Source organism: Heteronotia binoei, chromosome 17 (genome assembly GCF_032191835.1).
Source record: "Heteronotia binoei isolate CCM8104 ecotype False Entrance Well chromosome 17, APGP_CSIRO_Hbin_v1, whole genome shotgun sequence".
Taxonomy (NCBI): domain Eukaryota; kingdom Metazoa; phylum Chordata; class Lepidosauria; order Squamata; family Gekkonidae; genus Heteronotia; species Heteronotia binoei.
In genome coordinates, this window is record NC_083239.1 from 53,107,840 (window position 1) to 53,133,047 (window position 25,208).

Below are 25,208 nucleotides of genomic sequence, written 5' to 3' on the forward strand. Positions count from 1 at the left end.
TCCTGGCTCCATCCCCAAAGTCTCCTGACTTCACCCCCAAAGTCCCCATGTATTTCTTTAACTGGACTTGGCAACCCTTCCTCCAGGGTCATCTAGTCCAACCCCCATACGATGCCTCTCCTCTACCTGCCCCCAAGTATCAAAAAGATTAGACCGGGGGGGGGGGTCTATGAGCCCCTAAAACAGGTGCCCCTACCCGTCATCATTTCTTTTAAAAGGTGTGCGGTCCTTCATTATTTCCAACAAAGGGAAGGCATATAAAAGGCACGCGGTCTCTTTCAATGGAATGGCCAGAACTCCCATTGGAGTTCAATCGTGCTTGTCACACCCTTGCTCCTGGCTCCACCCCCAAAGTCTCCTAGCTCCTAGCCTAGAAAGGCACCAAATTTTCAGCATAGCATCCGGCGCCTCTCCTCAAAATACCCTCCAAGTTCCAAAAGGATTGGACCAGCGGGTCCAATTCTATGAGCCCCTAAAGAAGGTGCCCCTATCCGTTATTTCCAGTGGAGGGAAGGCATTTAAAAGGCATGTGCGGTCCATTTAAATGGGATGGCCAGAACTCCCTTCGGAGTTCAATTGTGCTTGTCACACCCTTGCTCCTGGCTCCGCCCCCAAAGTCTCCTGGCTCCACCCCCAAAGTCCCCAGATCTTTCTTAAGTCAGACCCGGCAACCCTAGCAGATCTTAGCATCCAGGGCCTTGATTCCCTCCACCTCCCTCCTTCTCTCTCTTCCGATGTTTGTGGTCCCCCTCTGCTGTTTGCCTTTCTCAGGATCTGCTCTTGGCTGCCTTTCGAGTGGGCCCTCCCTCCCCCAACAAACTCTGCTCCTTTCCTGGCAGGGCCCACGGTGACTTCAGCAGGCCTTGAACTCGCTGTGCCCGTGGCCGTCATGTGGCATTTCTGGTTTCCTGGGCTCTTGGCACACTCCTGGAGAACTCCGGCTCGTCCTCAGCCCAGGGGATAGCAGGCTGAAGCCATCGCTGGACTCCGAAGATGCAAGAGGCTGCCTTAAGTTGCCATCTCCCCTTCAGCCCTCGCCAGGAGGATTGCATGCGCTGTGGACTCGTGGGCCGCTATGGAGAAGCGATGCCCGAAGCAGCCGTTTGCAGCTTATGCACAGGATCGCTGGAGAAGCGGATCAGGTGAGAAGTGGGGCGGGGAGGGGCGGCCAGCTTGGAGTCACCGATTAAAAAAGAAAAAAAAATAGTGGTATTTCCGCTTAAGGAAATGAGCACACCTATAACCAACGGCAACAGGTGCTCCTTACAAGCGCCAGGGTTTTTAAAAGCCACAGATCCTGCCTGGAGGATTTTTCCTAGTTCAAGACCAACCTGGTCCTTTATACAATCCTGGAAAGAACTATAAACACCCCCCCCCCCTTTGCTATTAGGCCTCATTTTGGGCAAGAGCTCACAGGCTTCGGCATTTGCATGTTTGTTTATTTGGACTTTCTTTCCTCCTTTCTATCTTTCCTCCTTTCCTTCCTTCCTTTTCTCTTCCTTCCTTCCCTCCTTTCCTCCCTCCTTCCTTCCTTCCTTCCTTCCCTCCTTTCTTTCTTTCCTTCCTCCTTCCTTCCTTCCTTCCTTCCTTCCTCCCTCCCTCCCTTCTTCCTTCCTTTCTTTGTTCCTTCCTTTCTTCCCTCCTCTCCTCTTTCTTTCTTTCTTTCTTTCTTTCTTTCTTTCTTTCTTTCTTTCTTTCTTTCTTTCTTTCTTTCTTTCTTTCTTTCTTTCTTTCTTTCTTTCTTTCCTCCCCTCCCCTCCCCTTCTTCCTTCCTTCCTTCCTTCCTTCCTTCCTTCCTTTCCTCCTGCCCCAGGGCCAGATCTGGGGGGGGGGGGCGGGGGCTGCTTGCCCTGGGTGCCGACAGAGGGGGGGCGTAAGGTTGCCAATCCCCAGGTGGGGGGAGGGGATCCCCCGGTTTGGTGGCCCTCCCCCCACTTCAGGGTCATCAGAAAGCGGGGGGAGGGGAGGGAAATGTCTGCTGGGCACTCCTTTATTCCCTATGGAGACTTATTCCCATAGGAAATAATGGAGAATTAATCCGCGGTGTCTGGGGCTCTGTGGGGGCTAATGTTTGAGATAGAGGCACCAAATTTTTAGTATAGCATACAGTGCCTCTCCCCAAAATACCCCCCAAGTTTCAAAATGATTGGACCAGGGGGTCCAATTCTATGAGCCTTCAAAGAAGGTACCCCAATCCTTCATTATTTCCTATGGAAGGAAAGCATTGAAAAGGTTTGCGGTCCCTTTCAATGTGATGGCCAGCACTTCCTGTGGAGTTCAATGGTGCTTGTCACACCCTTGCTCCTGGCTCCACTCCCAAAGTCTCCTGGCTCCACCCCAAAATCTCCTGGTCCCACCCTCAATGTCTCCCAGCTCCACTTCCAAAGTTCCCTGACTCCACCCCAACGTCTCCCGGCTCCACCCCCAACATCTCCTGGCTCCACCCCCCAAAGTCTCTTGGCTCCACCCCAAAATCTCCTGGCCCCACCCCCGATGTCTCCCAGCTACACCTCCAAAGTTCCCCGGCTCCACCCCAAAGTCTCCTGGCTCCACCCCAACATCTCCTGGCTCCACCCCCATGTCTCCTGGCTCCACCCCATGTCTCCTGGCTCCACCCCAACGTCTTGTGGCTCCACCCCAACGTCTTGTGGCTCCACCCCCAACGTCTCCTGTCTCCACCCCGAAGCCTCCTGGCTCCACCCCCAAAGTCCCCAGATATTTCTTGAATTGGACTTGGCAACCCTAGCCCAACAAGGCATCATTTATGTCAGAGCCAACCCTCATAACAAATGCGTTCGACACCCCTGGATGAGCCGGATACTCTTCACCAGTGCCCCAGGCTGGGGCTCCACTAGAGATGGCGCTGCGGCAGCCATTTGCAAAGGGCTTCTCTTCTCTGCGCCGGAAAATCCAGTTGCGACTGACAGCCAGAGGGCCGCACCTGATCATATGTGAGGCTGCCCCTTAAGTTTCCTGCACGGCCAACCTGATTGCTGTCCTCCCGGCAGGGCGGAACAGGCATGGCGGCGACAGAAAGCCTTCCAGGACTCGCTCTTTCCGCTTCCAGGACTGGCTGTGGGCTGCTGAAGCAACCGTCTCTGCTGCCGACTCCTCCCAGGTCTCCTACGCCGGCTCCAAGAAGGAGCTGCAACGTTTCGAGGTCAGGAAATCTCCTCCCAGCTGCCGAGTGTCCTTCACACTGTGCTCTCCCAGGAGGGGACGGATCTGACACCTGAGATTCTGCTGGGCCCTTTGTTTTAAAGGTGTGGCGATGCACCGGATCTAACACTCAGCAAACAAATGAGAGCCAGTTTGGTGTAGTGGTTAAATACATGGACTTTTATCTGGCAGAACCAGGTTTGATTTCCCCACTCCTCCATTTGCAGCTGCTGGAATTTTGGTGCTTGGAGGGGCACAGTGGGAGAGCTTCTAGTGTCCTGGCCCCACTGGTGGACCTCCTGAAGGCACCTGGGGTTTTTTGGCCACTGTGTGACACAGAGTGTTGGACTGGATGGGCCACTGGTCTGATCCAACATGGCTTCTCTTGTGTTCTTATGTCTGAGGAAGTGATGCTCTGTATTCTTGGCGTTTGGGGGGCAACAGTGGGAGGGCTTCTAGTGTCCTGGCCCCACTATGGACCTCCTGATGGCACCTGGGGATTTTGGGCCACTGTGTGACAGAGTATTGGACTGGATGGGCCATTGGCCTGATCCAACAGGGCTTCTCTTACATTCTTAAGAGCAGAGGTCCTACAAGGTATACATGGAACTATCTGTCTGGGCCAGATGCTCTGTATTCTTGGTGCTTGGGGGAGGGGGGCAACAGTGGGAGGGCTTCTAGTGTCCTGGCTCCACTGGTGGACCTCCTGATGGCACCTGGGGTTTTTTGGCCACTGTGTGACACAGCGTGTTGGACTGGATGGGCCATTGGTTTTTCCCAACATGGCTTTTCTTAGGTTCTTAAAAGCAGAGGTCCATTAGGTAGCTATTAGCTACAAGGTATACATGGAACTCTCTGTCTGGGGCAGTGATGCTCTGTATTTTTGGTGCTGGGGGAGGCACAGTGGGAGGGCTTCTAGTGTCCTGCCCCCACTGGTGGACCTCCCGATGGCACCTGGGGTTTTTTGGCCACTGTGTGACACAGAGTGTTGGACTGGATGGGCCATTGGCCAGATCCAACATGGCTTCTCTTATGTTCTTATGAATTGCCTTGGGTCAGCCATAGCTCTCTCAAAAGTTGTTCTTGAAAGGGCAGCTGCTGTAAGAGCTCTCTCAGCCCCACCCACCTCACAGGGTGTTTGTTGTGGGGGAGGAAGATAAAGGAGATTGTAGGCCACTCTGAGACTCTGTCCTTGAACGGGCAGCTACTGTAAGAGCTCTCTTAGCCCCACCTGCCTCACAGGGTGTCTGTTGTGGGGAGGGGGAGGTAGAGGAGATTGTGACCGCTTGGATATAAATCCAATATCTTCTTCTTTTAGATCCTGGTCCCTACAGTTGCAAAGGGGGCACACTGGGGAGAGAATGCACTTTGGGTCTCTTTGCCTCCTCCCCAAATCTTGCATTTTGATATCGCTCTTTAAATCCACATCCACCTGGGTCACCTTGCGTGAGAAAAAAAAGGAAGTCTGGAAGTCAGGTTGCCTACCTCCAGGCGGGGCCCAGAGATGGCATAACCAGTATTTCTTTACGCTACGAGTGATTAAAATGTGGGATTCACGGCAAGGGGTTGCGGTGATGGCCACAGGAGTAGGTGGCTCTAAAAGGGATCAGGCAGATTCACGGAAGAGAGGTCTGTCAGCAGTCACCAGCCGTGGTAATGAAAGGGAGCTGTCAAGCCCCGAGATTCCCAATAATGAAGTCCTTTGTTTCATTTCAAATAGACTGCTTTATTTAGGAATTCAAAGGCGCTCCAAGGAACATGGCCTTTGGAAATACCGAGATACCAGAGGTTCCATGGTTACTATATAGGGTATCATAAACCGTTACAAAAGGCGCTTCATTCAAATCTAAGGTTCGAAGGTTACAGCGGCGACTGTCATTCTCGCTACAAAAGCATTCTCACACTACGTTGCAAACTGATAACGAGCCTGTGAATGTTAGGGTGTGCATCCTTGAGACACAAGAAGGCCTTTCCCAGCGCCGAAAACATTCTTTTGCCAAACGGTGAGGCGTACTTGGTTGCGAGGTTGTAAATAATGGGGAAGGACCAGAGTATTAACCTGTTGTTTGTTCAGCCATCTTATACTAAAATAATCGGGCTGGACAGGAACCTCCATGTTCCGAGGCAGTCAACCTCTGAATCCCAGAGCCCTGAGGCAACATCCGAGGAAGGCCTCTGCCTCTATGCCACGGGTGGCTGAACTTGGTTAAATTAAGAGCCACATAGAATAAACATCAGATGTTTGAGAGCTGCATGTCAGGAAGGAAGGGAGAGAGGGAGGGAGGGAGGAAGGAAGGAAGGAAGGAAGGAAGGGAGGAAGGAAGGGAGGAAGGAAGGAAGGGAGGAAGGGAGGGAGGGAAGGAAGGAAGGGAGGAAGGGAGGGAGGAAGGAAGGGAGGAAGGAAGGAAGGGAGGAAGGGAGGGAGGGAGGGAAGGAAGGAAGGAAGGGAGGGAGGGAGGGAGGGAGGGAGGGAGGGAGGGGGAAGGGAGGGAGGAAGAAAGGAAGCGAGGGAGGAAGGAAGGAATGAAGTGAGGGAGGGAGGAAGGAAGGAATGAAGTGAAGGAGGGAGGGAGGGAAGGAGGGAGGAAGCGAGGGAGGGAGGAAGGGAAGGAGGGAGGAAGAAAGGAAGGAAGCGAGGGAGGGAGGGGGGAGGGAGGAAAGAAGGAGGAAGGAAGGAAGCGAGGGAGGGAGGGAAGGAGGGAGGAAGGAAGCGAAGGAGGGAAGAAGGAAGGAAGCGAGGGAGGAAGGGAGGGAAGAAGGAAGCGAGGGAGGAAGGAAGGAAGGAAGGAAGGAAGGAAGGAAGGAAGGAAGGAAGGAGGGATGGAAATAGATGGGGGAGAGGGGGGAGGGTGAGATGGAAAGAAAGCAACTTTAACTGTAAAAGCCACAAGCTGGTTTGGCTGGGAAAAGTAATTTAAAGAGAGAAATCCCTTTTCCTTTTAGGTGCTCCAGAAACAAGTCCTGGAGAAACTGATGCCCCTGGAAGACTTAAACCGGCAGTACCGGCAGTTGGCGAGGACTGGCAGCAACGGCTTGCACCTCAGGTCCGTGGTTCAGGACGTCAACCAGCGCTGGGATGACCTGCAGAGAAGAGCATCTGCCATTTACAAGAGGCTGAAGGTGGGAACCGGCGAGCTCCAACGAATAGGAGTTGTGGGCTCTTTTGGAATTCTGCCACCGCATGGTGGGCACAGCCACAAAATGGCTGTCACGTGAGGCCCAGTCAGCCACAACATGGCTGCCCCAGCTTACTCTCAGTCACACAGTGAAGATTCTGCCAAAACGGTTCTAAAAATCTCCACAGCCGATCAATTTGACAGTGGCCAATCAGAGCCCTTGCTGGGCAGGCCCCCTATGGCCCCACTTTCTAAAAATATTTGGGGAGACAGGAAAGGTGTTATTGGGGTCCCCTGCTGTAGAAAGACACAGGAGCAAAAGCTGATGTTCAGGGTGGGACTTGGTTTGCCAAGTCCAATTCACGAAATATCTGGGAACTCTGGGGATGGAGCGTGGAGACTGGGGGTGGAGCCAGGAGACATTGGGGGTGGAGCCAGGAGCAAGGGTGTGATAAGCATAATTGAACGCCAAAGGGAGTTCTGGCCAACACAGTTAAAGGGACCGCACACCTTTTAAATGACTTCCCTCCATTGGAAATAATGGATAGGGGAACCTTATTTTGGGGCTTTGGGGGTGGAGCCTGGAAACTAGGGGTGGAGCCAGGAGACATTGGGGGTGAGCCAGGAGCAAGGGTGTGATAAGCATAATTGAACGCCAAAGGGAGTTCTGGCCAACACAGTTAAAGGGACCGCACACCTTTTAAATGACTTCCCTCCATTGGAAATAATGGATAGGGGAACCTTATTTTGGGGCTTTGGGGGTGGAGCCTGGAAACTAGGGGTGGAGCCAGGAGACATTGGGTGTGGAGCCAGGAACAAGGGTGTGACAAGCATAATTGAACTCCAAAGGGATTTCTGGCCATCACATTTAAGGGACCGCACACCTTTTAAATGACTTCCCTTCATTGGAAATAATGGATAGGGGCACCTTCTTTGGTTGGATCAGGCCAATGGCCCATCTAGTCCAACACTCTGTGTCACACAGTGGCCAAAGAACCAGGAGCCATCAGGAGGTCCATCAGTGGGGCCAGGACACTAGAAGCCCTCCCACTGTTAAGAACATAAGAGAAGCCGTGTTGGATCAGGCCAATGGCCCATCCAGTCCAACACTCTGTGTCACATAAGAACATAAGAGAAGCCCTGTTGGATCAGGCCAGTGGCCCCTCCAGTCCAACTCTCTGTGTCACAGAAGAACATAAGAGAAGCCATGTTGGATCAGGCCAGTGGCCCATCCAGTCCAATACTCTGTGTCAAATAAGAACATAAGAGAAGCCATGTTGGATCAGGCCAATGGCCCATCCAGTCCAACACTCTGTGTCACACAGTGGCCAAAGAACCAGGCACCATCAGAAGATCCACCAATGGGGCCAGGACACTAGAAGTCCTCACACTGCTGCCCCTCCCAAGCACCAAAAATACAGAGCATCACTGCCCCAGACATGGAGTTCCAACAATACGCTGTGGCTAAGAGCCACTTATGGACCTCTGCTCCACATGTTGATCCAATCCCCTCTTGAAGCTCGCTATGCTGGCAGCCCCACCACCTCCTGTGGCAGTGAATTCCACATGTTAATCACCCTTTGGGTGAAGAAGAACTTCCTTTTATCTGTTCTAACCCAACTGGTCCCAGAAGAAAGAGTGTTTTCTTTTTCCTTCTTCTTCCCTCTTCCTCTTCAGTATTTTGTGAGTCAACGGGAAGAGTTTGAATCCGAGAGGGAAACCATCCGGGTGTGGCTGACGGAGCTTGATCTCCGGCTCACAGATGTGGAGCACTTCTCGGGAGGGACGTCGCTGGAAAAAATTATACAGCTTCAGGTACGACTGTGGACTGGGGAGGGGGGGTTCTTAAAAAGGGGGGGGGGAACCCTGATCTGTACATGCACGCATCTGCCAGCTCCAAAATTTAATTGCATTTCCCTCATGATTCATTAGCGACCCCGTGGCGCAGAACGGTAAAGCAGCAGTACTCCCTTTCTCACAATACAAGAACTCGTGGGCATTCGATGAAATTGCTGACAGGTTAAAACGGATAAAAGGAAGTCCTTCTTCACCCAAAGGGTGATTAACATGTGGAATTCACTGCCACAGGAGGTGGTGGTGGCTGCCAGCATAGCAGCTTCAAGAGGGATTGGATAAAAATATGGAGCAGAAGTCCATCAGTGTCTATTAGCCACAGTATATTATTGGAACTGTCTGGGGCAGTGATGCTCTGTATTCTTGGTGCTTGTGGGGGTGGGAGCAAAGTGGAAGGGCTTCTAGACCCACTTGTGAACCTCCTGATGACACTTGGTGTGTGTGTGTGTGGGGGGGGGGGGGTTGGCCACTGTGTGACACAGAGTATTGGGCTGGATGGGCCACTGGCCTGATCCAACAGGGCTTCTCCTTCTGTGACACAGAATGTTGGACTGGATGGGCCACTGGCCTGATCCAACAGGGCTTCTCCTTCTGTGACACAGAATGTTGGACTGGATGGGCCATTGGCCTGATCCAACATGGCTTCTCTTATGTTCTTCTGTGACACAGAGTGTTGGGCTGGATGGCCATTGGCCTGATCCAACATGGCTTCTCTTATGTTCTTATGAATGTGTCCTGGGCAGAGCGGAAGGAACCCACAACTGCCAGCCAGTTTGTTTGCTTAGAACATCAGGTGAAATCTCTCCTGGGGAAAAAGGTTATTTCAGGGTAATTATGTCCAAATCCACAATGCTTCCTGCAGTCATTACCCTTTTAAAAGCCTTGTCTTTAAATCGGATTTGCATAAGATTGTGTGTAAGCGAGCACTGACTTAACCCAGACTTCTGTCCGGATGAACCCTAAATCCCATAATTGGAAAGGCTTAATTTAGGCAGGCTGCAAATTTCAATTGTTTGGTTACTCGGCTACTCGGTTTCCACCGCATGCCGAGTGTAACCCTATCTGAATCTGTAGCTAGAAACACCTGGCCTCCACTTGATCCTTTGGAGATTTCTCCCCCCCCCCCCTGTAGAAATTAGCTACAACATCTCTGCTTCAAGACATTTTCCTCCTTCACAAGCATTTATTAACAAGGACTAGAAATATCTGCTTGGCACACAGAAGGTCCCAGGTTCAATCCCCGACATCTCAGTTGAAAAGACCGGGCAGTGGGTGATGGGAAAGACCTTGGCCTGAGACCTTGACAATCCCCAGGGCAGGGGCAGGAGATCTCCAGTTTGGAGCCCCCCCCCCCACTTCAGGATTATCAAAAAGACAATAGGGGAGGGAAATGTCTGCTGGGCACTCTATTATACCCTGTGGAGACCAATTCCCATAGGGTATAATGGAGAATTGATCTGTGGGTATCTGAGGCTTGGGGGGACTGTTTTTTGAGGCAGAAGCACCAAATCTGCAGCATAGCATCCAGTGCCTCTCCTCAAATCATGCCCCCCCCCAAGTTTAAAAAAGATTGGACCAGGGGGTCCAGAGAGCCAGTTTGGTGTAGTGTTTAAGTGTGTGAAAGTTTACCTGGGAGAACCAGGTTTGATTCCCCACTCCTCCGCTTGCATCTGCTGGAATGGCCTTGGGTTAGCCAGAGCCATCGCAGGAGTTGTCCTTGAAAGGGCAGCTGCTGTGAGAGCCTTCTCAGCCCCACCCACCTCACAGGGTGTTTGTTGTGGGGGGAGAAGATATAGGAGATTGTAATTCGCTCTGAGTCTCTGATTCAGAGAGAATGGCGGGGTATAAATCTGCAGTCGTCTTCTTCTGTGTGCGGGCTCTTATCTGGGAGAACCAGGTTTGATTCCCCACTCCTCCATTTGCAGCTGCTGAAATGGCCTTGAGTCAGCCATTGCTCTTGCAGAGCTGTCTTCTGAGCTGTCTCAGAGTGTAAGCCACTCTGAGACTCTGATTCAGATAGAAGGGCGGGGTATAAATCTGCTCCCACCTCACAGGGTGTCTGTTGTGGGGGGGAGAAGATAAAGGAGATTGTAAGCCGCTCTGAGTCTCTAATTCAGAGAGAAGGGTGGGGTATAAATCTGCAGTCTTTTTCTTCTTCTCCCCCCCATCCTTATTCCCAAAGAAGGGATTTAAAAGGTGTGCGGTCCCTTTAACTGTCATCGCCAGAACTCCCTTTGGAGTTCAATGATGCTTGCCGCAACCTGTCTCCTGGCTCCACCCCCAAAGTCCCCAGGTATTTCTTGAATTGGACCTGGCAACCCTAGATAACCAAGGTGCTAAGTTCCACACCAGTGGTTAGACTTCAGGGAAACTTCGTTACTCAACTTTGGAAACTTACTGTGGGGTGTCCTGTCATGACTCTGTCTGTCCCTTTCGCCCGGTGTCCAGGCCTTCCAGCAAGATGTCCAAAGCAACGCAGAGCGGGTGGACCAGCTGCTGGTTCGTGGGGAATGTTTGATCCAGAAGAGCCAGCCGGAGGACGCAGAAGTCCTGGAGGAGGAGCTGCAGGACCTCACCTGCTTCTGCCAGGAGGTTTTCCGACGAGTCTTCCGCTTCCGCAGGCGCCTGGTCAGCATGAGGCTGGTATGGCTAAGGTCTTGCTTTTCCAAGGAGGTAGTGGCAGGTGGGGGTTCACCTGACCCGAAGGAGTGGATGTTGGACAGGCTACCTGGAGAACATACGAACTGAAGAGAAGCCATGTTGGATCAGGCCAATTACCCCACCATCCAGTCTAGCATTCTGTGCCACACAGTGGCCAAAACCCAGGTGCCTTCAGGAGGTCCACCAGTAGAGCCAGAACTCCAGAAGCCCTCCCACTGTTGTCCCCCCCAAGCACCAAGAAGGCAGAGCATCCCTGCCTCATACACAAGAACATACAAGAAGTCATGTTAGATCAGGACGATGGCCCTTCCAGCTCATGTCACACAGTGGCCCAAACCCAGGTGCTTTCAGGAGGTCCACTAGCAGGACCAGAACTCCAGAAGCCCTCCCACTGTTGTCCCCCCAAGCACCAAGAAGGCAGAGCATCCCGCCTCATACATAAGAACATACGAGAAGCCATGTTAGATCAGGCCAATGGCCCCTCCAGTCCAATACTCCGTGTCACACAGTGGCCCAAACCCAGGGGCTATCAGGAGGTCCACCAGCAGGACCAGAACTCCAGAAGCCCTCTCACTGTTGTCCCCCCAAGCACCAAGGAGTTAGAGCATCCCTGCCTCATACATAAGAACATACGAGAAGCCATGTTGGATCAGGCCAATGGTCCATCCAGTCCAACACTCTGTGTCACAGAAGAACATAAGAGAAGCCATGTTGGATCAGGCCAGTGGCCCATCCAGTCCAAAACTCTGTGCCACATAAGAACATAAGAGAAGCCATGTTAGATCAGGCCAATGGCCCCTCCAGTCCAACACTCCGTGCCACACAGTGGCCCAAACCCAGGGGCTATCAGGAGGTCCACCAGCAGGACCAGAACTCCAGAAGCCCTCCCACTGTTGTCCCCCCAAGCACCAAGGAGTTAGAGCATCCCTACCTCATACATAAGAACATACGAGAAGCCATGTTGGATCAGGCCAATGGTCCATCCAGTCCAACACTCTGTGTCACAGAAGAACATAAGAGAAGCCATGTTGGATCAGGCCAGTGGCCCATCCAGTCCAAAACTCTGTGCCACATAAGAACATAAGAGAAGCCATGTTAGATCAGGCCAATGGCCCCTCCAGTCCAACACTCTGTGTCACATAGTGGTCAAAACCCAGGGGCCTTCAGGAGGTCCACCAGCAGGGCCAGAACTCCAGAAGCCTTCCCACTGTTAAGCAATGTGTAACCTGTTGAACCAGGACTGGAACAAAGTCCGGCTCCAATATCTCCTTAAAGACCAACACATTTTCCTCACCGGGTATGTGACAGCCAGCATGGTGCATGGTTGGAGTGTTGAATTATTATTTTTATTTATTTAATTCCTTTGTACCCCATCTTTCTCGGACCCAAAGCAGCTGACATCCTTCTACTCTCCTCTGTTATAATAATCACAACTGTGAGGTAGGTGAGGCTGTGAGTGTGTGACTGGCCAAGAGTCAGCAAGCTTCCATGGCACGCGTGGGGATTCGAACCTGGGTCTCCAAGATACTATTCCAACACTCTTAACCATTATATCACACTGGGTTCTCAAGGACAAGGATCTGGGAGAACCAGGTTCGAATCCCCACTTGTTCCATGGAAGCCCACTGCGTGACCTTGGGTCAGTTACATACTCTCAGCCTAAACTACCTTACAGGGTTGTTGTGAAGATAAAACAAAGGAGAGACGAATGATGTAAGCTGTTTCAAGTCCCCATTGATCAGAAAGTCGAGGCAGAAATAAAGTAAATACAAATATATAAGAGCCGGTTTGGTGTAGTGGTTAAGCGCACAGACTCTTATCTGGGAGAACCGGGTCTGATTCCCCACTCCTCCACTTGCACCTGCTGGAATGGCCTTGGGTCAGCCATAGCTCTCGCAGGAGTTGTCCTTGAAAGGGCAGCTTCTGTCAGAGCTCTCTCAGCCCCACCCACCTCACAGGGTGTCTGTTGTGGGGGGAGAAGATATAGGAGATTGTATGCCTCTGATTCAGAGAGAAGGGCGGGGTATAAATCTGCAGTCTTCTTATCTTGTGACTCAAAAGGGAGACCCAATCCTTGCTCGGCCGTGAAGCCGAGACGCGCACGCCTCCTTCTCTCCATCTCTTTCCCTCAGGTCTTTGAGAACGAGTGGTTGTCTGACCGCGACAGCGACGTGGAATCGGACTGCTTCACCGAAGGGTCCCTGGATAGAGAAACCGACTCCTCCCTGCCGGCCCTCGGTCAGATGCGCCAATCCACTCCAAAGAAGTCCCCCCAGCGGAACCAATGCCTGGCTTGCAGTTTAGGGACCGCCATGGATCTGGAATGGGATCCATCTGTGGACGTGGGGGGATCCACCTCGCACGATGAAGAGGATTCCTCGTATTACAGCGCTATCACGGGTGAGTGGTTGAGCAATACGCTTTACGAAGGCCGTAAGCCCAAGACCACGATGGGGTCTGGACCAAAGTGGAAATTATTGCAAAATGGGGGCTCTGGCTTAACGGTAGAGTACCTGCTTGGCATGCAGAAGGTCCCAGGTTCAACCCCAGTGTCCCAGTTTTAAAAGACCAGGCAGGGGGTGATGGGAAAGACCTCAGCATGAGACCCTGGAGAGCCATGAAGTGGGGCTGTGGCTCAGTGGTAGAGCCTCTGCTTGGCGTGCAGAAGGTCCCAGGTTCAATCCCCGGCATCTCCAGTTAAAAGGACCAGGCAGGAGGTGATAGGAAAGACCTCAGCCTGAGACCCTGGAGAGCCATGAAGTAGGACTGCGGCTCAGTGGTAGAGCTTCTGCTTGGCATGCAGAAGGTCCCAGATTCAATCCCCGGCATCTCCAGTTGGAAGGACCAGGCAGGAGGGGATGGGAAAGACCTCAGTCTGAGATCCTGGACAGCCGTGAAGTGGGGCTGTAGCTCAGTGGTAGAGCATCTGCCTGGCATGCAGAAGGTCCCAGTTTCAATCCCCGGCATCTCCAGTTAAAAGGACCAGGCAGGAGGTGATGGGAAAGACCTCAGCCTGAGACCCTGGAGAGCCATGAAGTGGGGCTGTGGCTCAGTGGTAGAGCCTCTGTTTGGCATGCAGAAGGTCCAAGGTTCAATCCCAGTGTCCCCAGTTTTAAAAGACCAGGCAAGAGGTGATGGGAAAGACCTTCCCCGGAGACCCTGGAGAGCTGCTGCCAGTCAGAGTAGACAATACTGACTTTGATGGACCAGTGACCTGATTAGGTATGTCAGCTTCATATAGGGTTGCCAATCCCCAGGTGGGGGCAGGGGGATCCCCTGGTTTGGAGGCCCTCCTCCCACTTCAGGGTCATCGGAAAGCGGGGGGAGGGAATGCCTGATGGGTACTCCATTATTCCCTATGGAGACCGATTCCCTTAGGGTATAATGGAGAATTGATCTGTAAGTATCTGGGGCTCTGGAGGGGGGCTGCTTTTTAAGGTAGAGGCACCAAATTTTCAGCATAGCATCCAATGCCTTTCCTCAAAATACCCTCCAAGTTTCAAAAGAATTGGAAAAAGGGGTCCAACTCTATGTGCCCCCAAAGTAGATGCCCCTATCCTTCATTATTTCCAATGGAGGGAAAGCATTTAAAAGGTGTGCATTCCCTTGAAATGTGATGACCGGAACTCCCTTTGGAGCTATGCTTGTCACGAGCTTGCTCCTGGCTCCACCCTCAATGTCTCCTGGCTCCACCCCCCAAGTCCCCAGATACATATTTCTTGAATTGGACTCCGCAACCTTAGCTTCATATGTTCATGAATCGATTTTCCAATTAGATCCTAATAGCCCCGGAATCTCACGTGGTCCTCTTCAGCACCACCTTCCCTTCGGTCCCTCCCTCTGAAATGTCACATTGCTTACCTCCGTAAGGGCTAGAAACTTGCTTTTTGAGAATGAAACCTGAAATTCCTAAGCTGCCGCTTGCCAGATGGTTGGCCTTGGAATCTGCTCTTCCTCCTTGCAGGTGTGGGTCAATGGGACGAACCCAGCCGGAAGGGCCGGAACTCTCGCCGGACCTGCCGACACTTCCCTTTGAGATGCGGGAGCCAGGAAGATCCGTCTGTAGGTATTGGGGGGGAAGAGGTGAAAGAAAGAGAGTCTCAGGGTCATGGCCTTGGCCTCTCTGCTCTGTTGTTGGCCCTCCAGAGGAACTGGCTGGCCATTGTGTGAGACAGGAGGCTGGACTAGATGGACCCTTACTGGTCTGACCCAGCAGGGCTCTTCTGATGTTCATATGAAGGCCTTGGCCTCTCTGCCCTGTTGTTGGCCCTCCAGAGGAACTGATTGGCCATTGTGTGAGGCAGTAGGCTGGACTGGATGGACCCTCACTGGTCTGATCCAGCAGGGCTCTTCTGAGGTTCTTCTCAGGGGAAGGCCTCAGCCTCTCTGCCCTGTTGTTGGCCCTCCAGATAAACTGGTTGGCCATTGTGTGAGGCAGTAGGCTGGACTAGATGGACCCTCACTGGTCTGATTCAGCAGGGCTCTTCTGATGTTCTTCTCAGGGGAAGGCCTCAGCCTCCCTGCCCTGTTGTTGGCCCTCCAGAGGAACTGGTCGGCCATTGTGTGAGGCAGGATGCTGGATTAGATGGACCCTCACTGGTCTGATCCAGCAGGGCTCTTCTGATGTTCTTCTCAGGGAAGGCCTCAGCCTCTCTGCCCTGTTGTTGGTCCTCCAGAGGAACTGGTCGGCCATTGTGTGAGGCAGTAGGCTGGACTGGATGGACCCTCACTGGTCTGATCCAGCAGGGCTCTTCTGATGTTCTTCTCAGGGGAAGGCCTCGGCTTCTCTGCCCTGTTGTTGGTCCTCCAGAGGAACTGGTTGGTCATTGTGTGAGACAGGAGACTGGACTAGATGGACCCTCTCTGGTCTGACCCAGCAGGGCTCTTCTGATGTTCTTATGAAGGCCTCAGCCTCTCTGCCCTGTTGTTGGCCCTCCAGAGGAACTGGTTGGCTGTAGCTTGAGCCAGGAGGCTGGACTAGATGGACCCTCCCTGGTCTGATTCAGCAGGACTCTTCTGATTTCTTATGAAGGCCTCAGCCTCTATGCCAAGGGTGTCGAACTTATTTGTTATGAGGGTCGGATCTGACATAAATGAGACCTTGTTAGGCCGAGCCGTGTCAGGTTGGGCCGAGCCATGTCAGGCCGGGCCACGTGTGTACCTATTTATGATTAGGTAGCAGAGATATAAATCTAACAAAGAACACAGACAAACACACACACACACACACACACACATATTTATATAAACTTAAAACATTATCACTCATTGGTCTTAAAGATGCTCTCTTTGTATTTCTCCCATGGGAACCAGGGAACTGGGCAAAGGAAGCTCTGGCTCTTTCCTTCCATTCCCAGGAGACTGGGAGGAGCCTCAGCCAATAGAAGGAAGAGAGGCTTGGCTCACTAGCTTTGCTGTGCAATTGAGAGAGTTTGACAAAGTAAGCTATTCCTCCCCAAGGGAGGAGTCTCAGTCAATGGAGAAAAGAGAGGTTTTGCTCTGTAGCTCCTGTGCGATTGAGCAAGCCTTGCAAAGCAAGCTGTTACACAGAAGGAAGTAAGAGAGAGGGAGAAGGAAGCAGATGACAGCCAGTTGCTCAGGAGCCTGATAGGAGCCCTCTGGGGGGCTGATTTGGCCCCTGAACTGCATGTTTGACACCCCTGCTCTATGTCCTCCAGAGGAACTGGTTGGCCCCTGTTTGAGATGGGATGCTGGACTACATGGACCACACGTCTGATCCAGCAGGGCTCTTTTTACATTCTTATGTTAAGCCTACCTGAAGGAGAAATCTTAGTTGACCAGTTCTTATTTTCTACTTCGTTCCTTGCCTAATCTTTAGACTAGCTGCCACCTCTCCCACCCTATGGGAGACGCCTAGCATTTTAGAATCTGGTTTGTTTTCATCTTGTCTTCCCAAATAAAAAACTCTTATTGATGGCTAAAGGATCCCCCCTCCCCGCCGCTTTCTGCGTTGAAGCATTGCCTTCTGGAAGGCCATTGTTGCCAGCCTCACTTACACCCATCAATGGAAGCAGAGCTCCTCACGAGATCTTAGCCCTCTGCAAGGCAATGAATGTTGCCAGTTGTGCTAAAACAGAAGGTGTGACTTAGCTCCTCTAGCGGAGGAATAAGCCCAGATGGGATTTTACAAAATTGAATGTACTACTTCGCCTCCGTCGGCGCGGAACGGCATGTGTGTGTTTAAAGCCTGTGGAATTAGATGGAGGCGGAATAGTTTTGCTGTCAAAATGTTATTGCTTTTAACATATATTTCAGGGTATCAATGGATTAAATTATTGCAATACTGACTCTGTTTTTTCTTCCAATATGGGTGGGAAGGCCCAATTGAAGAGCCATAAACATTCCTCTATTCTCTCCCCTCTAGAGTTGCCAAATCTCTTCCCCCCTGCGAGCCTCTGGCGGGGAACTTATTTGCGCATGCTTTGCACAATGACGTCACCCAAGAGTGATGCCATCACGCTGGAGACGTCACGTGCCGGCCGCTCTAGGCGTTTCTGGGAAAACTCTATGGTTTTCCCAGACGCTCTAGCATTTTGGGAGGGGAAACTCTATGGCACCTATTGTACCATAGAGTTCCCCCCAAATTGCTAGAGTGTCTGGGAAAACAACAGAGTTTCCCCAGAAATTCCTAGAGTGGCTGGCACACGACATCGCTGGCGTGATGACGTCACCCAAGAGTGATGTCATCATGCTGGAGACGTCACATGCCGGCCGCTCTAGGGGTTTCTGGGGAAACTCTATGGGTTTCCCAGACACTCTAGCATTTTGGGAGGGGAACTCTATGGCACCTATTGTACCATAGAGTCCCCCCAAAATTCCTAGAGTGTCTGGAAAAACCACAGAGTTTCCCCAGAAATTCCTAGAGTGGCTGGCACACGACATCGCTGGCGCGATAACGTTACTCATGGGTGATGTCATCACGCCGGCGATGTCAGGGGAGGTTCCCCCCATCGGTCCAGTGTGGGCCGGGTGGTTGGGAACCTCTTGGGTGGGAGAACCCCTGCCCAGACTGGGGGCGTGGCAGCTCTAGCCTCTTCTCTAGTATTGCAGGGGTGGCCAACTGGAGCTCTCCAGATGTCTTTTGCCTACAACTCCCATCAGCCATGCTGGCTGGGGCTGATGGGAGTTGTAGGCAAAACACATCTGGAGAGCTACCGTTGGCCACCCCTGGAGTATTGAAATGTAAGTTGCTTCTGAACATGGAGGTTTTTCTTGTGCTTCCATATCCACTGCTTCCATCCTCCATAAATTTATTGAAAGATCCATATTTTTTTCATTCTTCTTTGGAGGAAACAAAACGACCCACCAACTGGTGTCGGAGCTTTCAGCACAGGTGCAGATTTTAGAGTTTGCAAAATGTTTTGGACAAACAATAGGAATAGCCTCCATTGCTTGGGACTTTTATTTAAAAAGAAAAATTGTTCTGGTGACTTCGCAGGGACGAAATGGCCTCCAGGAAGAGTTGGAGCAGTATAATTGCTCTTCAGCAGACCAGATGCCCAAGGAAGTACAACTCGGCCATTCTAGTAAGTAAGCCCATTTTATCTTCCTGGGAGTTCTGTTCCGTTTCAAAACAAAACAACTGGCGGGTAAATTTGGGGCATAAGGGAATGGTGCTCTTGGTTGGGAAATCCCTGGAGATTCTGGGAACGAAGACTGGAAATAGCAGGATTTGGGGAGCAGAGGGAGCTCAGCAGTAGAATTGCCAAGTCTCCTGCAGCTGCCGGCGGAGGACTTCTTTCATGCACGGGGCACGATGATGTCACCCACAAGCGACGTCATCGCGCCGGCGACGTTGTGTGCCAGCCACTCTAGGAGTTTTCGGGGAAACTCTATGGTTTCCCCAGACACTAGCATTTTGGGAGGGAAAACTCTATGGTGCCTATTACTAGAGCGTCCGGAAAAAACCATAGAGTATTCCCGGAAACGCCTAGAGTGACCTGCGTGTGACATTGCCGGCACGATGATGTCACTTGTGGGTGACGTCATTATGGCAGCAGTGTTGGGAGAGGTTCCCTTCACCGGCCCGGGAGCTTAGCGGCCCTATTCATCAGTAATGTAATGCCACAGGCCTCACACTCCAAAACAGCCATTTTTCTTCGGGGGAACTGATCTGTTGTCTGGAGAGTGGTTGAAATTCTGACCACCGGCTTCCGCCTGGAGGTTGGCAAGCCTACAAGGGGTTTGGCACACCTTCCTATGAGGAAAGGCTGAGGAGGCGGGGACTTCTCCGTTTAGGAAAGAGACGACAAAGGGGGAATGTGATCAAGGTTTGTGAAATTATCCACAGGGTGGAGAGAGTGGACAAAAAGAAATTCATCTCCCTCTCCCCAAAGACGAACTTGAGGGCAGGAGGTTCAGGACGGGCGAAAGGGAATGCTTCTTTACACAGAGAGGGATTAAAATGTGGAATTCACTGCCAGAGAGGAGGTCGTGAGAGCTACAGGAATAAACCACTTGAAAATTAAATAGATCCATGAAGAATAAGGTCTAACAATGTCTACTAGCTATGGTGACTGAGGGGAACTTCCACATTCAGAGGCACTAAACCTCTGATTCTTAGAGCCAGGAGGCAACATCAAGGAAGACCTCAACCTCTCTGCCCTGTTGTTGGACCTCCAGCGGAACTGGCTGGCCACCATGTGAGACAAGATGCTGGACTAGATGGACCCTCACTGGTCTGATCCAGCAGGGCTCTTCTGATGTTCTTTTCAGGGGAAGGCCTCGGCCTCTCTGCCCTGTTGTTGGCCCTCCAGAGGAACTGGCTGGCCCCTGTGTGAGACAGGAGACTGGACTTGATGGATCCTCACTGGTCTGATCCAACAGGGCTCTTCTGATGTTCTTATGAAGGCCTCGGCCTCTCTGCCCTGTTGGTGGCCCTCCAGAGGAACTGGGTGACCACTGTGTGAGACAGGAGGCTGGACTAGATGGACCCTCACTGGTCTGATCCAGCAGGGCTCTTCTGAGGTTATTCTCAGGGGAAGGCCTTGGTCTCTCTGCCCTGTTGTTGTCCCTCCAGAGAAACTGGTTGGCCATTGTGTGAGACAAGAGGCGGGACTACATGGACCCTCCCTGGTCTGATCCAGCAGGGCTCTTCTGATGTCCACCTGTCGATGTGCTTAGAAGTTAATATCTGTCCGAAAACAACGTCCTCCTCTGTGGGTGATTCTTGTCAGCCAGTGTTGTAGGGCTGTCAACTTCTGGAGCTTAAAGGTGTAATTTTCCAGCTTGGATTTGAAACACAAGTGTGTGTCTCCTGACTGCCTTATAGGAGAGTCCCCCTTGGAGTACCTGGAGAAGGGACAGCACCTGCATCCCTCAGCCTTTCCATGGGGGAAGGGAACCGGCCGCCAGGCAGAACCGATGAGCTTCGACCCCAGACGTATTGAGAGCTGGCTGGGCCAGACCCACTGGGAGAAGCTGGAAACAGAACAGGTAAGCGAAATGGACGTGTTCCTAGTGGCTCTACAACAGAGGTGACCAAGGAAGGAAGGAAGGAGATAGATGGGCAAGGGAAGAGGGAGGGAGAGGTGGAAAGAAAGCAACTTTACTTGAAATGTCTTCTCCAAGCCACTGGCTGGCTTGGCTTGGAGAACTTGGCTTGGCGAACTTATTTAAAGAGACAGACGCCTCCTCCAAGCTGGCTAACAGGGTGGACTTCGAGAACCACACAATATATTTGAAAGAGCAACACGCAGCTCATGAGCCGTGGTTTGGCCACCGCTGCTGTACAGGACACCACGGACCATTTCTTGAACGCATGATGGAAAGCGCATCTTTGCTATGTTAGAAACTTGGCCTCTGCACCGTGTCTATTCATTTACGCTGCAGGTTGCGAGATCGTTCGGAGGTATTCCTCCACCTGCCCCCGGCTTGCCGTTCCCTGTGGAATCCCAGAGAAAGGGTCAGCGAGTGGAGCGACAGAAACGCCAGCAGCGGATAAAGAAGAAATCCTGGGCAACCCCCGTCTCCCAGGCTGGGCAGGTGAGTAGACAGAGGCGGGATAATCCCAGAATCCAGGCATGAGGGCTTTTGGCTTAAATCCCTCGGGGGCTACAGAGAAAAATTAAAACCAAGTCAAGCTTCCGCCGGGTTTGAGAGATTACATAAGAGAAGCCATGTTGGATCAGGCCCATGGCCCCTTCAGTCCAACACTCTGACTCACAGAAGAACATAAGAGAAGCCCTGTTGGATCAGGCCAGTGGCCCATCCAGTCCAACACTCTGTGTCACATAAGAGAAGCCATGTTGGATCAGGCCAGTGGCCCATCCAGTCCAACACTCTGTGTCACAGAAGAACATAAGAGAAGCCCTGTTGGATCAGGCCAATGGCCCATCCAGTCCAACACTCTGTGTCACACAGTGGCCAAAAAACCCAGGTGCCATCAGGAAGTCCATCAGTGGGGCCAAGAAGCCCTCCCACTGTGCCCCCCCCAAGCACAAGCATACAGAGCATCACTGCCCCAAACAGAGAGTTCCACTTATATCTTATGGCTAATAGCCACTGATGGACCTCTGCTCCAGTTGTTGATCCAATCCCCTCTGGAAGCTGGCTATGCTTGCAGCCGCCGCCACCTCCTGTGGCAGTGAGTTCCACCTGTTAATCCCCCTTTGGGTGAAGAAGGACTTCCTTTTACCTGTTCTAACCCGACTGCTCCGCAATTTCATTGAGTGTCTACGAGAAAGGGAGAAAAGTACTTCTTTCTCTGCCTTCTCCAGATTCTAAGTAGCCTACCTCACAGGGTTGTTGTGAGGATAAAACAGAGGAGAATGTTTAAACTGCTTTGGGTCCCTATTGAGGAGACAGGCTCAGGGTATAAATGAATCAAACTCAGTGGGATGTTTGGGCTGGATCCCTCCTAGGGAAGCCCGTGTCTCTGCTTGGATTTGCTTTACTGCAAAATAGTGTTTGGTGAAGGGAATTTCAGTTCTCACTCCCTCTTTTCTTTTTTGCTGTGCATCTGTTTGTAGAGTTACAAGAAGAAACAGACGGATTCCTGCTCGGGAGAAATCGTAGTCACCATTGAAAAGGGGTAAGGGAACTCCCCAGAATGCAGTCTTTGTATTTTTTTAAAATATTTCTGTTTCACATTTTAGTAGCTGGGGCTTTTCTGCTTTCTAATTTCCCTTGCTTGTAAGATCCTGGTTTTTCGGAATCGCCCCCCCCCCCACTGTTCCACATGCGTTTGGCTCCCTCTAGTGGTTGATTTGATCCTCCAGCAATTCTCTGCAGATTTAACTGCAGGTGTTTATGATGGATGTAAACCAGTGTAATATTGCATCGATTGCTAGAAAAAAGGGTTGGGGATGAGGTGTCTGTTCCAAAGCTAAAAACCATCCCTGACAGACAACTGTCTGCAGTCTCCAGCAATGGTGAGCCGTTCCCCCCCCTTTCCCCCAAGGAATTGTTTCCTTGTTCATAAGAACATAAGAGGAGCCATGTTGGATCAGGCCAATGGCCCATCCAGTCCAACACTCTGTGTCACATAAGAACCTAAGAGAAGCCATGTTGGATCAGGCCAATGGCCCATCCAGTCCCAACACTGTGTCACATAAGAACATAAGAGAAGCCATGTTGGATCAGGCCAGTGGCCCATCCAGTCCAACACTCTGTGTCACATAAGAACATAAGAGAAGCCATGTTGGATCAGGCCAATGGCCCATCCAGTCCAACACTGTGTCACATAAGAACATAAGAGAAGCCATGTTGGATCAGGCCAATGGCCCATCCAGTCCAACACTCTGTGTCACATAAGAACATAAGAGAAGCCCTGTTGGATCAGGCCAGTGGCCCATCCAGTCCAACACTCTGTGTCACATAAGAACCTAAGAGAAGCCATGTTGGATCAGGCCAATGGCCCATCCAGTCCAACACTGTGTCACATAAGAACCTAAGAGAAGCCATGTTGGATCAGGCCAATGGCCCATCCAGTCCAACACTCTGTGTCACATAAGAACCTAAGAGAAGCCATGTTGGATCAGGCCAATGGCCCATCCAGTCCAACACTCTGTGTCACATAAGAACATAAGAGAAGCCATGTTGGATCAGGCCAGTGGCCCATCCAGTCCAACACTCTGTGTCACATAAGAACATAAGAGAAGCCATGTTGGATCAGGCCAATGGCCCATCCAGTCCAACACTGTGTCACATAAGAACATAAGAGAAGCCATGTTGGATCAGGCCAATGGCCCATCCAGTCCAACACTCTGTGTTACATAAGAACCTAAGAGAAGCCATGTTGGATCAGGCCAATGGCCCATCCAGTCCAACACTCTGTGTCACATAAGAACATAAGAGAAGCCATGTTGGATCAGGCCAATGGCCCATCCAGTCCAACACTCTGTGTCACATAAGAACATAAGAGAAGCCATGTTGGATCAGGCCAATGGCCCATCCAGTCCAACACTGTGTCACATAAAAACATAAGGGGAGCCATGTTGGTTCAGGCCAATGGCCCATCCAGTCCAACACTCTGTGTCATACAGTGGCCAATAAAACCCCAAGTGCCATCAGGAGGTCCACGAGTGGGGCTAGATGCCCTCCCACTGTGCCCCCCCCCCAAGCACCAATAATACAGAGCATCACTGCCCCAGGCAGAGAATTCCATCAATATCCTGTGGCTAATAGCCACTGATGGATCTCTGCTCCAGATGTTTATCCTATCCCCTCTTGAAGCTGCCTATGCTGGCAGCTGTCACAACCTCCTGTGGCAGTGAATCCCACGTGTTAACCACCCTTTGGATGAAAAAGGACTTCCTTTTATCCGTTCTAACCCGACTGCTCATCCATTTCATTGAATGTCCACGAGTTCTCGTACTGTGAGAAAGGAAGAAATGCTGGCAGCCATCACGACCTCCTGTGGCAGTGAATTCCATGTGCTAATCACCCTTTGGGGGAAGAAAGACTTCCTTTTATTCGCTCTAACCCAACTGTTCAGCAATTTCACTGAGTGCCCATGAGTTCTCGTATTGTGAGAAAGGAAGAAAAGGGCTTCCTTCTCTACCTTCTCCATCCCATGCATCATCTTGTCAACCTCTATCATGTTACCCCTCAGTCGACGTTTCTCCAGGCTAAAGAGCCCCAAGCATTTTTATCTTTCTTCACAGAGAAAGTGTTCCAACCCTTGAATCATTTTAGTTGCACTTTTCTGGATTTTCCCCAATGCTATAATATCCTTTCGGAGGTGCGACGACCAGAATTGAACACAGTGCTCCAAATGAGGCCGCACCATCGATTTATACAGGGGCATTATGATACTGGCTGATTTGTTTTCAGTTCCCTTCCTGATAATTCCCAGCATGGCATTGGTCTTTTTAATTGCAGTCACACACTGACTCGACATTTTCAGTGAGTTCTCTACCACGACCCCAAGATCTCTCTTTTGGTCAGTCTCTGCCAGTTCACACCCCATCAACTTGTATTTAAAGTTCAAACCGCTCTTCCTGGTAGGAAGTTCCTCTCCCAGCTCAGCCAAAATCTACCCTCCCGTAACTGAAGCTTGTCTCTTTTCTCCTTCCAGATACGACCTGCCACAGCCCTTGGGAATCTCCGCCCACTCCCAGCAGTTTCCCAGAATCCCCACCCTGTTAAACCGACTGATGCTCTCCACCGTCGGCCTGTTGCTTCTCCTCCTACTCGCCAGTGCTTGTGTCCTGTCCCTAGCGGACCCCTCCTGCCTGCGGACCAATGGCTACACCCGATCATTCCACCTGGTGCTAAAACACATCAACGGGCCACCACCTACTTAGCGAGAGCCATGGAATAGCGAGTCGTCTTCTAAAAGATGACGACATTGGATTTATATTCCGCCCTTCACTCAGAGAGGCTCACAATCTCCTTTATCTTCCTCCCCCATGACAGGCACCCTGTGAGGTAGGTGGTGCTGAGAGAGCTCTCCCAGCAGCTGCCCTTTCAAGGACGACTCCGCCAGAGCTATGGCTGTCCCAAGGCCATTCCAGCAGCTGCAAGTGGAGGAGTGGGGAATCAAACCCGGTTCTCCCAGATAAGAGTCCGTGCACTTCACCGCTACACCAAACTGGCATCTCTTCTGGGGAAGGAAATTGCAAGGGCTTTAGACACAGATTCCAGAAGTCGCTTCTCCGGTTAGATTACATCAGCTTGGAAGAAGAAAGAAAAGCGACCACAGATCTCCTCCTGGGCTCCTTCAACCAGGCTTTGAATTCAGCAGGAGCTCACGGGAGTGCAGCTCCTGAACCTTTCTGAGGGTTCCCCCTCCTCCTCCCCACCCGCATTGTCCATTGAATAGGAGGTGCAGCTGCATAACAATCCCTGGATTAGGAGAATGGGCAGCCAGCCAGCCGCCAGGGGCTTTGCCACACCCCCAGCAGCCCTTGGAGAAGCCCATGCCACCCTTTCTCCACTTCTTACGTGATTTTG

At 51.6% G+C, this 25,208-nt stretch overlaps 1 protein-coding gene across 1 annotated transcript; it reads left to right on the forward strand.

Moving 5' to 3' along the window:
- Positions 1–1,075: 1,075 nt before the first annotated feature.
- Positions 1,076–24,598, forward strand: SYNE4 (spectrin repeat containing nuclear envelope family member 4). The gene is made up of 12 exons (XM_060257784.1): positions 1,076–1,142; positions 3,009–3,160; positions 6,103–6,279; positions 7,953–8,090; positions 10,578–10,772; positions 12,923–13,190; positions 14,755–14,852; positions 18,250–18,337; positions 20,083–20,246; positions 20,643–20,795; positions 21,782–21,843; positions 24,331–24,598. The coding sequence occupies exons 1-12, from the start codon at positions 1,076–1,078 to the stop codon at positions 24,557–24,559; spliced, it is 1,791 nt and encodes a 596-aa protein (XP_060113767.1). The 3' UTR covers positions 24,560–24,598.
- The last annotated feature ends 610 nt before the right edge of the window (positions 24,599–25,208 follow it).

Bases quoted from the DNA above. Each gene is read 5' to 3' on its own strand.
- SYNE4 (XM_060257784.1), top strand. From the start codon at position 1,076: ATGGAGAAGCGATGCCCGAAGCAGCCGTTTGCAGCTTATGCACAGGAT. The intron at 14,853-18,249 runs GTAGGTATTGGG...GTGACTTCGCAG, and splicing joins GGAGCCAGGAAGATCCGTCT to GGACGAAATGGCCTCCAGGA. The intron at 18,338-20,082 runs GTAAGTAAGCCC...ACTGCCTTATAG, and splicing joins AGTACAACTCGGCCATTCTA to GAGAGTCCCCCTTGGAGTAC.